Source organism: Microtus ochrogaster, chromosome 6 (assembly GCF_000317375.1).
Source record: "Microtus ochrogaster isolate Prairie Vole_2 chromosome 6, MicOch1.0, whole genome shotgun sequence".
Classification (NCBI taxonomy): Eukaryota; Metazoa; Chordata; class Mammalia; order Rodentia; family Cricetidae; genus Microtus; species Microtus ochrogaster.
In genome coordinates this window covers 65,220,937-65,232,105 of record NC_022013.1, presented here as the reverse complement: position 1 = coordinate 65,232,105, position 11,169 = coordinate 65,220,937, and the positions used below count along the sequence as shown (strand labels likewise).

Below are 11,169 nucleotides of genomic sequence, written 5' to 3'. Positions count from 1 at the left end.
GAGTGCTGGGATTAAAGGCGTGCGCCACCATCGCCCGGCTCATATTTTGTTTTTAAGTATAAAATATACTAAATTATTTGAGGATAGTGTGTATACTGCCTGGGTTGAATGAATTCAAGAGTAACCTTCCTTTTATTTTCTTCTGCCAATTACCCATAGCACTGAAATTAGGCTGAAGTCGACTGTTTCCCAGCGGCAGGTACTATTTTTGGTACTTTACCATGAATTAGTTCAACAGATCTGCAGAGCATTCTACCAAGGTAGTACTATTATAAAGCATGCTTTTGAGATGAGTAAATTGAGGCATGTGATTTGTCTCAGGCCTTGCAGTTAACAAGCAGTACAGGTGTGATAGACATTTAAGTAATAACGGTCCCACAGTTGTCACTCTGCCACTGGGGACAGCACTGGGAAGGAGGGGAGGGCTACTTTTTGGGGTGGGGGACGACTGGTGTATGCTTTAATAATGTCTAACCCTAGCCAAAGGGAACAGACAATGCAACATGTATCAATGGCCACAGCAATTTCCCCCAACTCTTCCAGGTCACCTACTCTACCTCAATATTGGATATTCCTTCGTTTCTTTTACAGTCTTCATTCGCTTCTTTCTTTCCTTCCTATCTAGAATTCTTCTGTACTATTTTGAAGACAGCACAGGTTTTTCCAGCTATAAATATAAAAACGGTAGATTAGCAATTTGATTTTACATTTGGTTATCAAGTTCATCAAGATCAAAGCAATAGTGCACTTTTCAACTCATTCAATAAAAGGGGTATATCCAATATTAATGCCAGTAATGGCCAAAAAGATTAAAGCGCGCCAAGAACCATTCTAGGCACTTACCACACACTGAGGCACAATTGTCACCCTTATTTTCAAGTTGAGGAGACTGAGGAACAGTGAGATAAACATCTTGGCCAAGGTCAGAATCAGTGATCCAAAGTGAGACTTGAAGTTAAACGGTTCTGTTTTTAACTAAGTGCATGGGACAACACTCAAGAAAAATGTACCTTCTGTACCCAAGTGTAGGCGCCTTTTCTACTCAGTTAGGTACCATAGCTCTTTCCTAGCGAAAGGGCTCTGAGAGACCTGGAAGCTTACAAGCCAGGACTCCATCTAGTTGAGGGAGGAGTAACAGTAAAGACCACCCCCTTGGCTCTCATCCACTTTACCAGGTTAAGCTGGCCATTGAGGTTTGACCTGCCCATATTTGTCTAGATGTAACCTGAGTAAAATGCCACCCACTCCTGTCATCAGTGTAAAAAGGCTACAAAGTTATCCAGGTTTCACTGGTCATTACAAAGTCTCCAGAGGATTAGGAAGGGTTAGGGGAGTCACCCCATGAAGGGCTATGTCTAGTAAGGGGAAGGAGGGTAACATTTCTTAAAGAGTTCAGTGAATTCTAGAGACATACTATACTTCATGACCCAAAGCCTCAAGTCAAGACTGGGGCTAATAAATATCTTCACGAACGTCTAACTATTGGATATAAATGCTAGCTACTACAAGGCATTGAAACTTCAGGCTAGGTTTTCCCAACACAGGAGATGCAGTTACAGAGTTGACATCGGTTTGTGTTCTTACTAAACGTGGACAGGCTGGAGTGAGACTCTAACCTTCCTATATCCCTGGGGCGGCGGGGGGGGGGGGGGGGATCTACTTTAACCACTTCATAGTTGTTGACCCTAAACCCAACCGTGTTAGAGATAAACCTTGAGACTTCAGTCCTTTGCATCGCTGGACCACGACGTTACTTGAGTAGAAGTCTGTGCACACTGGTAGTTTAAGATGGGACAATCTTCAAAAACAGTTGAGGATGGATGTGGTTAAAAACAAGCTGCTCAGTCCGTGACTTCCTAATCCGGCGGATGCTCTCTCAAAACGCTTACCAAATTCTTTCACCGTTTGAAAAGTGTTGGGTAAATGCTTGCTGAGAAAATTAAACTTATAGTAATGTGTTCGGTCCCGCCGCCGCAAGAATAAACGATTTATTTGGAAAATACGTGTTGGTGTGGCCACAACCATCCCCCGAAGGTAACAGCCAGAAGAGGGGCTCAAGGAGCATTCCGCGCATGCCAGACCAGGCTCAGGTCACGCCTGCCGGGCAGCTGGTTAGGGGCCAGGCTGGAGGTTGCTTCCGCCTCTCGCTCCCCACGAAGGCTACGAGTCACCACTGCAAGCCCAGGCTGCCCACCCAGCTGTCGCCGAGGGCGCCGCTGTCCCGGAGCTTTATTCGTTGACACAAGCCGTGGTAGCTACTTCACGGGCGGCCGCCCCGCGTGGTGACTGCGCTGTAGGAGGAGACGAAAGCGCTAACGGGGGCTGGGTCACGTGGACGATGTGGCTCGGGGAGACCTCAGCGTTGCGGGCAGTTGTCAAAACGAGCACCGCTAACGGCCGCGCGCCCGACCCTGCCCGCGCACGCGCGTATGCTCGCCTCGGTGCGCATGCTCGCCTCTGTGCGCGCAAGCCCGCCTCTACGGGTCTGCGGGCGGAAGGCCAGTCCCGGGCCAGAGTCGTCGCGTAGTGATGACGTCGTATTCCCGGCGCGGGCCAGTGACGCGGCGCGGCCCGTTGTCTGTGTGGGGCTGAGGAGCCCCGAGTGCAGTGGGCGCTCCCACTGGGAGCGGCGTGGGGTTGGCAGGGCCTGGACATGGCGCTGAGGGGCCGCTCCGCGGGAAGATGAATAAGGGCTGGCTGGAGCTGGAGAGTGACCCGGGTACGGAGGGGCCCCGGCGGGCCGGGGGCTGGGGAGGCCGGATGGGCCCCGGACGCTCCTGCCTGACAATCCCTCCTCCTCTTGTCCCACCCAGGCCTCTTCACCCTCCTGGTGGAAGATTTCGGTAAGAGCAGCCTCTGACCATTGGGACCTGGCTGTTAGGGGGCGTGTGTGTGTGGGTGCCCCCTGAGTTCTCCCTGCAGAGCCTGGGGCTGCCTTGCCGACTTCTTCTTTCCTGATCATAGGTGTCAAAGGGGTGCAAGTGGAGGAGATCTATGATCTTCAGAGTAAATGCCAGGGGTGAGTGGCTGGGCCCTTACCTCCGGGAGGGCTGGGAGAGGGCAGTGGAATAGTACTCCTTCAAGGGAGGCAGTAGTAGTATAAAATGTCGCATAAGAAAACTTCGCTCTTTGTGGGTGTTCTCCTTGGACTTTTGTTTTTGTGTTTAATTCCCAGTCTTTTCTCAGCGCTTCCCCTCCAGGAAGTAGTAACCCACCTTTTAACCCTAACCACTCTTGGGGTACAGTTCGGCTGCCTTTTCTGGTGTTGCAGCTAGAAGCCTCTGGCTGCACAGCGCTTATTTATTTTTTTTTATAAGTGTACAGTCCGTTAATTACATGACCACGTGTGCTATGCACACAGAATTTGTCCTGACCAGGAGTGGTGCTGTGCCCATTTAATCCCAGGTGTCGGAAGGCAGAGGCAGGCAGATGTCTTGAGTTTGAGGCCGGCCTAAGCTACATAGTGAGACTATGTCTCCAAACTAAACGAAGTTGTCCTGCATTGATTGGTTGGTGTGACACGGCCCTTCTCAGGGACCTAAACTCGGGTTCTGGTTTTGGTGATCTGTAGAATAGAGGAGCTTGCTGACAGGAATGATCCGAGAAGTCCGCTTTTATTTCCTAGAAGTGAAGGGACTGGTTCAGAAGTCCATACGCTCCCCCGATTTGGGGGCTTGAGGCTAAATGAGAGCTGGTGCGGACTCCTCATCAGAGTTTCCACCTTGGTGCACCCTGGACCACCGGTTCCAGATTTCCTTCTCTTGCCCAGACTTCATAATGTGACTGAGTGGGCTTTCAGAGTATGAAGCTCACACTTGACTGCCTGGGAGAGGCTTCTGGGTGTGACGTCTCAGGCTCGTGTTGGATTCAGTCTTGATAAGAGTGAGGGACTCAGAGCACTAGCCCCCCACCCCCAGTGCAGACTTAGGGAGAGAAAGAAGGGGATGCTGACTGCCACCTGCCTCTTCCTTCTCTAGGCCTGTATATGGATTTATCTTCCTGTTCAAATGGATCGAAGAACGCAGGTCCCGCCGCAAGGTTTCTACATTCGTGGATGAGACATCTGTGATTGATGACGATATTGTCAATAACATGTTCTTTGCCCACCAGGTCTGCTGAGTTCTGAGCTAGTTCAGAGGGCAGGATGCTGGTTTTTGTTTTTGGTTGTTAATTGGTTTTGCGTGGGAAGTGACAGTGGGGGAAGCAGGAAGAAGAGCTCGACTGGTGCCAGCAGTAGTAGTTGTGGAAACCCCACGGCAAACCAGAACTAGCTCTTTTTCACTGAAGGGAATGCCTTTAGAGTAGATGGTATCTCAGGATATTCTCTGCGTCCCTAGATACTTGGTACTTAGTTGGTTTGTGTTGTATGAGGAAAGTCTGAGAGAGACAAAGGAAACCGATGAGGGTTGCTGGCATCTTTTTGTAGTCTTCTCAGTGAATGTGGGCTTGGGGAGGCTTACGGTAAAGAGTGTGTGAGGGGTATATGAGTGACTATTTTTGATTTACAGCTGATTCCCAACTCTTGCGCCACTCATGCCTTGCTGAGCGTGCTCCTGAACTGCAGCAGTGTGGATCTGGGGCCCACCCTGAGTCGAATGAAGGATTTCACCAAAGGCTTCAGCCCAGAGGTATGCTGTAGTGCCTTAAATCACGGCTCACAAACAGAGCCTTTGGCAATGCTACTACATGAGATTTGGTACTGTTCGGCCATTTTTTTTTCAATTAACATCTATTTGACTCATAAGTTTTGTGGAAGGTGGTTGGTTTTAGACTTTGCTGTTAAGAAGGAGATGATAATAGAGAAGGAGAAACTCAAGTCACCCACATCAGGACTTTTTCTCCTGTAACTTTTTGTAGCAGGCTGTGTTGCTCCCCAGTAGTCACTGATTACTGTGCAAAGCCAGTATGGCCCCTCCCTTTGGGAGGTCCTGTGCACTCATCTGCCACCACTAGCTCTTTAGGAAAGTTACCTGTGCTGCTTGAGATTCCTGGAATGCCTCTAAGCCTGCTCTCTGGAACTCTGCCCTCACCCAGAGGTTCACTTAAGAATCTGTTTGCATGTAGTCTTATTTTCTTCTTAGAGTAAAGGATACGCAATTGGAAATGCTCCTGAGCTGGCCAAGGCACATAATAGCCATGCCAGGTAGGTGAGAGCTGTGGTTGCTGATATGGGGGAGGGGCAGCGGAGGATGTCTCTTACTTTGTCCTTTTCCAGGCCAGAACCACGTCATCTTCCCGAGAAGCAGAATGGCCTCAGTGCAGTGCGGACCATGGAGGCTTTCCATTTCGTCAGCTACGTGCCTATCACAGGGCGGCTCTTTGAGTTGGATGGGTTGAAAGTCTACCCTATTGATCACGGTAGGCATCCTGAGGAAGTGGCTTGCTTGATTTGTCATGCTTCCTTCTGGTTATCTGGGTCTCAGGGCCCTTAAGGTTCTTGAGACTCAGTAGTATGAACTGGGTGGGTACCAAAGACATCTAACTGACCAAGACTTAATCTTGCTCCAAGTTACATGACCAGCTTGTACCTGGCTCAACCACAGTAATCTGTTTTCCTTGTTATCCCTGGTCACACCATCTCAGGATTGCCTACCTGCTGATTCCTCATCTTGTTCTCTCCTAGGGCCCTGGGGAGAGGATGAGGAGTGGACCGATAAAGCCCGGCGGGTCATCATGGAACGAATTGGCCTCGCTACTGCAGGGTAAAGACCCTCAGTTTGCCCTGTTGTGCCCTTCTGGAACTGTGTCTCCTTTAGGAGGGAAAGAGAGGTGCCAGATGCTCTGTAAATTGTAAGACCATGTGGTGTATCTGGCAAGATCAGGCTTGGGTCTTGGGTTTCCAATCCCTTGTCTTCCTACCTAGGCTGCCTGTGGCCTGCTCTGGGCTGGGCTAGAGGAAGGGCAAGCCTTGCGGGGTGGCTGGGTGGCACAAGTGTGCTAATTCACTTCCTGACAGGCCCCTCACATAGTTCATGGAAGGTACACCTCAGGTTTCTGAGTATGTGACTGGCTGCTGCCTGCCTATAGGATTAGAGCCTGTACCTTCAACTACAAGATACTTGCCTTAGTCTGTTGGCATGGCTGGGGTAGAGACTGCTCTGATAGCTTTCACTGTGACTACAGGGAACCATACCATGACATCCGCTTCAACCTGATGGCTGTGGTACCTGACCGCAGGATCAAGTATGAGGCCAGGTTACATGTATTGAAGGTGAACCGACAAACAGTCCTGGAGGCCCTGCAGCAGGTGAGTGGGTCTCCTGCCTCGCCATGCCAGCCATACACTCCGCTCCCTGTCTCTCCAACACTGTAGTGTCTGTCTCTAATTCCCAGATCATGGTGTCTTGTAGATTCAGGGTTAACTGACCATTTCTTTCCTTTGCAGGGGTGGCAAAACTTAGGGGGGGAAGCTTCTAAAAAGAAGTGTGGTTTGACCTTTTTATCTTCTAGCAAATAAATGAGTAGGGTCAGAGCCCTTAGCTGTCTGAGATGGAAACCTGGCTCTACCCCTTCTCCTCTAAGCTTTGAGTTGTGTTTTAAGCTGATTAGAGTAACACAGCCGGAGCTGATTCAGACCCACAAATCTCAAGAGTCACAACTGCCCGAGGAGACCAAGCCAGCAAGCAGCAAGTCCCCCCTCAGGCTGGAGGCAGGCAGGGCCCCAGCGGCTTCTGAGTGCACTCACACAGGTACTTGAGGGACTTGGGGCCTCAGCCATTTGGATAGCTTGACATGGGAGGCCCAAGCACTTTAAGAAAGTACTTGGGCAGTGGTGTAGGGGCTTCAGCAGGAGGTCTGAAGTTCCCCCTCACAACACTGAGGGACAGTAGAGTGAGTTTTTCTTAAAGGACACCTGTAGGGTAAGGGACTGTCATGACCTTAGACCCCTGCCCTGCCATATTGCCCCTATCCTCCTCCCTCGTCCCCCCGCCCCAGTATTTTCTCTAAAGGCTGCCTTTCTTGTTGCCTTGTTTTTTCTCTATCTCATTGTGGAACCATGACTTAGAGCTTAGTGGTCTGTCCTGTTAGCCGCCTTCACTGGGGAAACAGCTGTCACTAGACTGGGGAGACTGCTGTAAAGTTCTCTTAAGGATCCACCTGAATGTCCTGTCTACTCTGCCATGTCTCAGATGGTGCAGAGGAGGTGGCTGGTTCATGCCCACAAGTTCCGACCCACAGTCCTCCCAGCAAATCTAAGCTGGTGGTGAAGCCTCCAGGGAGTCTCAATGGGGTTCCCCCAAACCCTGCCCCTATTGTTCAGCGACTGCCAGCCTTTCTAGACAATCACAATTATGCCAAATCGCCTATGCAGGTAAGATGAAAGCACCTTGGCAAGTTTTCCTATGAGAGGCAACAGTGTTGGGTCCCCGGTAATTATTCTTTGACTCTGCTTGGGCCTTGATGACTGTTCTCTGACACTCATAGTCCCCACCATAGCACAATAGCATGGCCGTAAGGTGGCCAAGAGAGCTCCTTTGGCTTTAAATCCATTTTGTGAGCTATACATTAGGTGCTTAGTCCTTGGTTCTATATGGGATGGTTTCTCCTGGTAACAAAAGCATATGGCAGGGCATCCTATTTCTTTTAGAAGTACTTTGCACAGCTGAGAGCCAAGTTACCTTCTTCCCTAGCTGCAATGCCCAGTTTAGGTGAGTAGCCTTCCTCGATACTGTGCTTGTCTGCCCTAGGAGGAGGAAGACCTGGCGGCCGGTGTGGGCCGCAGCCGTGGTCCGGTCCGACCACCCCAACAGTACTCTGATGATGAGGATGACTATGAGGATGATGAGGATGAGGTGCAGAACACCAGCTCTGCCATCAGGTAAGTCCCAGCTCCAAAACACTTTGGATACCTTGGGTCCTGTTCTGTGTATTCCACCCTGTATCTGAAAAGGCATTTCCACAGAGAACACTAGGCACTTAGAGAATGCAAGACCTTGGAGGAGGCTAGCCTGAAGGGCAAAACCCCAAGTCTTCAGGAACTTGTGGTGGGTTTAGGGGGGAGATAAGTATCTTACCATATTCAAGACATGTCTTGTTGAGGTGATCGTTTAGCTGGACCTCAAAGACTTGGGGTAGCAGAAGAGGTTGGAGAGATGGTCTGTTAAGTAGGATAGCATTGGAAGATTAGAAGTGAGCTAGCTAGAATAGAGGAAGTTCTTTGAGGCCTCTCTGTACTGTGGCACTTAGGGTGCCATTGCTGAGTCAGATTGCTTGGACCAAGTGTAGGAGCTTCCAGATTGGCTTGGGGAGAAGAGGATATATTTGAGCCATTCTGGACACTGCTGGGTGTGGTCACTTGGTCCATTCCCTCTTTTTACCTCTTATTGGACCTCACAGATACAAGCGGAAGGGGACAGGGAAGCCAGGATCGTTGAGCAATTCTTCAGATGGGCAACTGTCAGTGCTGCAGCCCAACACCATCAATGTCTTAACTGAGAAGCTTCAGGAGTCCCAGAAAGACCTTTCAATTCCTCTGTCCATCAAGACTAGCAGTGGGGCTGGGAGTCCAGCTGTGGCTGTGCCCACACACTCGCAGCCTTCACCCACTCCTAGCAATGAGAGCACGGACACAGCCTCTGAGATTGGCAGTGCTTTCAACTCACCCTTGCGCTCACCCATCCGCTCGGCTAACCCCACACGGCCCTCTAGCCCTGTCACCTCTCACATCTCCAAGGTGCTCTTTGGAGAGGATGACAGCCTTCTGCGTGTTGACTGCATACGCTACAACCGTGCTGTCCGTGACCTGGGTCCTGTCATTAGCACAGGCCTGTTGCACCTTGCTGAAGATGGTGTACTGAGTCCCTTGGCACTCACAGGTGGGCCTTGGGTGCCTCACTGACCACTAGGTGTACCCGAGGAGAAGGGGGGAGGTGGCCAGGTGACTACTAAAGTATCCTGTACTCTGATGCATCTTTTTATGTCCTCTCCCAGAGGGTGGGAAGGGTTCCTCACCTTCAACCAGATCAAGCCAAGGCAACCAGGGGTCCAGCAGCCTAGAGGAGAAGGAGGTGGTGGAAGCCACAGATAGCAGAGACAAGTCTGTGCTGAACAGGCCCAGTGAGCCCTTGAGTGGAGAGAAGTACTCACCTAAGGTGAGTCTCAGCTTTCTTTTCATAGTAGAAGCTGCACTGCCTAGATACCGGGTCCTTTTTTTCGAGATGGGATTTCTCTTATGTAGGAGCTTTTGTTGTCCTCAAACTTACTTTGTAGACCAAGCTGGCCTTGAACTCACAAAGGTCTGTCTGCTGTGATTAAAGGCGTGAGCCACCATGCCCAGCTGGTATTGGGTTCTTGATTGGAATTTTGTTGTGAAAGAAAGTTGGTGGCTAGAGCCAGCCAGGTGCCTGATAGCCTTTTTGGGTTGGGTGGTCTCAATAGCCCCTTGGACTATGGCTGTACACCCTTGCTTCTAGTTGCTTTTTGGTAATGGAGCTTTGGTGCCAGTCAGACCCTTAAGGTACAAATGTTGGGTTCTGACAGGAGCTGCTGGCACTACTAAAGTGTGTGGAAGCTGAGATTGCAAACTATGAGGCTTGTCTCAAGGAGGAAGTGGAGAAAAGAAAGAAGTTCAAGGTGAGTGATCCCTCTACTGCCTGTCCTTCTGTCTTCTCCCAAGGACAGTTGCTCTGAGGAGCTCTGGTGCCCTCATGTACTTTCTTTCCTACAGATTGATGACCAGCGAAGGACCCACAACTATGACGAGTTTATCTGTACTTTCATTTCCATGCTGGCTCAGGAAGGTGAGGGGGCTTCTATAGTGTCTTCATTGTCCTCCCCTGCTGAGTGTCATGTCCCTCAGCTCCCCATGCACACCCAGCAAGAATTCTTTTGAGGCTGATCAGACTAAAGCATATGGAACCTGGAAGCCAGCCACCTACTTAAGAGTTTCTGCTTTCCACAGGTATGCTGGCCAACCTAGTGGAACAGAACATCTCAGTGCGGCGCCGCCAAGGGGTCAGCATTGGTCGGCTTCACAAACAGCGGAAGCCTGACCGGCGGAAACGCTCTCGCCCCTACAAGGCCAAACGCCAGTGAGGACCTCTGGCCCTAACTGCAGCCTCTCTTGCCACAAAGCCCTTACCAGGGCCCTCCCTGCCCCACTCTTCTTTTCCCAGTATTAATGAATAGTTCAGCGAGGGCCCAGGCCCTGGGAGTGGGAATGAGCTGTGTGTCCTGCATTGTGCTCTGGGGCCTGGCAGGGCAAGTCAGCCCCATGATGCGCGGGAAGCAGCAGTTGGAATTGGAGGGTGCTATGGCCTCCACGACCATCCATGGAGCAGCAGGATATACATTTTACCTATTGGAAATGTCTTTTTTTGGGCTCCTGCCCTTCTTGCCACTATATTATCATGGCCAGCTTTCTGACTCTGCTTTCTCTCCCAGCAGCTGTCATCCTGTTGGGGATGACACCAGGGTTCCAGCTGGGAAATTGAGAAGGCCTTGGCCCTGGTGCTCTAGCCCCAGCTATTAGCCTGTCCTTGTTGTGAATTCCTCTTGAGAGAGAGCCAAACTCAGGGACCAGGCTGCTGAGCTGGAATGGGCATGGGGTGTCTTAGTAGGATGCACAGCCTACCGGGGTCCCACAGCTATAGCGGAGAGAAGTGTTGAATTGTCCCAGTGGCATGCAGACTGTTCTGGTTCCATCTACACTTGCTAATTCTGTCAAAGCAAGGCTCTGGGGCTCTTTGCCTTTAGTGTTGTGGCCCTGACTATGGGCCGACCTTGGGCTCCTAATCTCTGTCTCTGGGGTCAGATGAGCCTCTACCTAAGCCCCTCAGTATTACCATGTCTCCCTCCTCTTAGGGATATCAGAGACAGGGCTGCTTGAACGAAGCTGGCACTACTCAGTTCTCCTTACTGTGTCAGCTTCCTTGGCCTCTTGCAGGGTACTCAGGGTAGGGGACAGGGTCAAGATGGGTTAGAACTCCTGTGTTCCCATAGGGCTTGATGACAGTGGGTCATAAGCTCAGCACTGTTTCAAGCTCCAGCCCCAAACAGCTCTGTGTTCTGCTTGATTAGGTGATCCAAGCAGGCCCTTATCTGTAGATCGTGACTGTGGGGGAGATGGTGCGGCAGCCCTGCCCTGCAGTCCTGCCCTGCAGTTCTGTAAATACTGGTCAGTGAGTGAATAAAAGTGTGCCGAGATGGCCCTCTGCTTCCGTCCTGAGG

General features: G+C 50.8%; 1 protein-coding gene across 2 annotated transcripts; it reads left to right on the top strand.

The window, feature by feature from the left end:
• Nucleotides 1–2,547: 2,547 nt before the first annotated feature.
• Nucleotides 2,548–11,155, top strand: Bap1 (BRCA1 associated protein 1). Of its 2 annotated transcripts, XM_005348722.2 has the most exons (17): nt 2,548–2,719; nt 2,814–2,843; nt 2,965–3,019; nt 3,978–4,110; nt 4,509–4,628; nt 5,082–5,143; nt 5,216–5,358; nt 5,624–5,702; nt 6,124–6,247; nt 6,542–6,689; nt 7,131–7,312; nt 7,689–7,819; nt 8,338–8,816; nt 8,932–9,092; nt 9,481–9,573; nt 9,668–9,740; nt 9,902–11,155. In XM_005348722.2, exons 1-17 carry the CDS (start codon nt 2,683–2,685, stop codon nt 10,033–10,035), a joined length of 2,184 nt encoding a protein of 727 aa, XP_005348779.1. In that variant the 5' UTR covers nt 2,548–2,682; the 3' UTR covers nt 10,036–11,155. The 2 variants fall into 2 exon arrangements, with proteins under 2 accessions (XP_005348779.1, XP_026635644.1); XM_026779843.1 differs by lacking the exons at nt 2,548–2,719; nt 3,978–4,110 and having other exon boundaries at nt 2,828–2,843.
• Nucleotides 11,156–11,169: the final 14 nt, after the last annotated feature.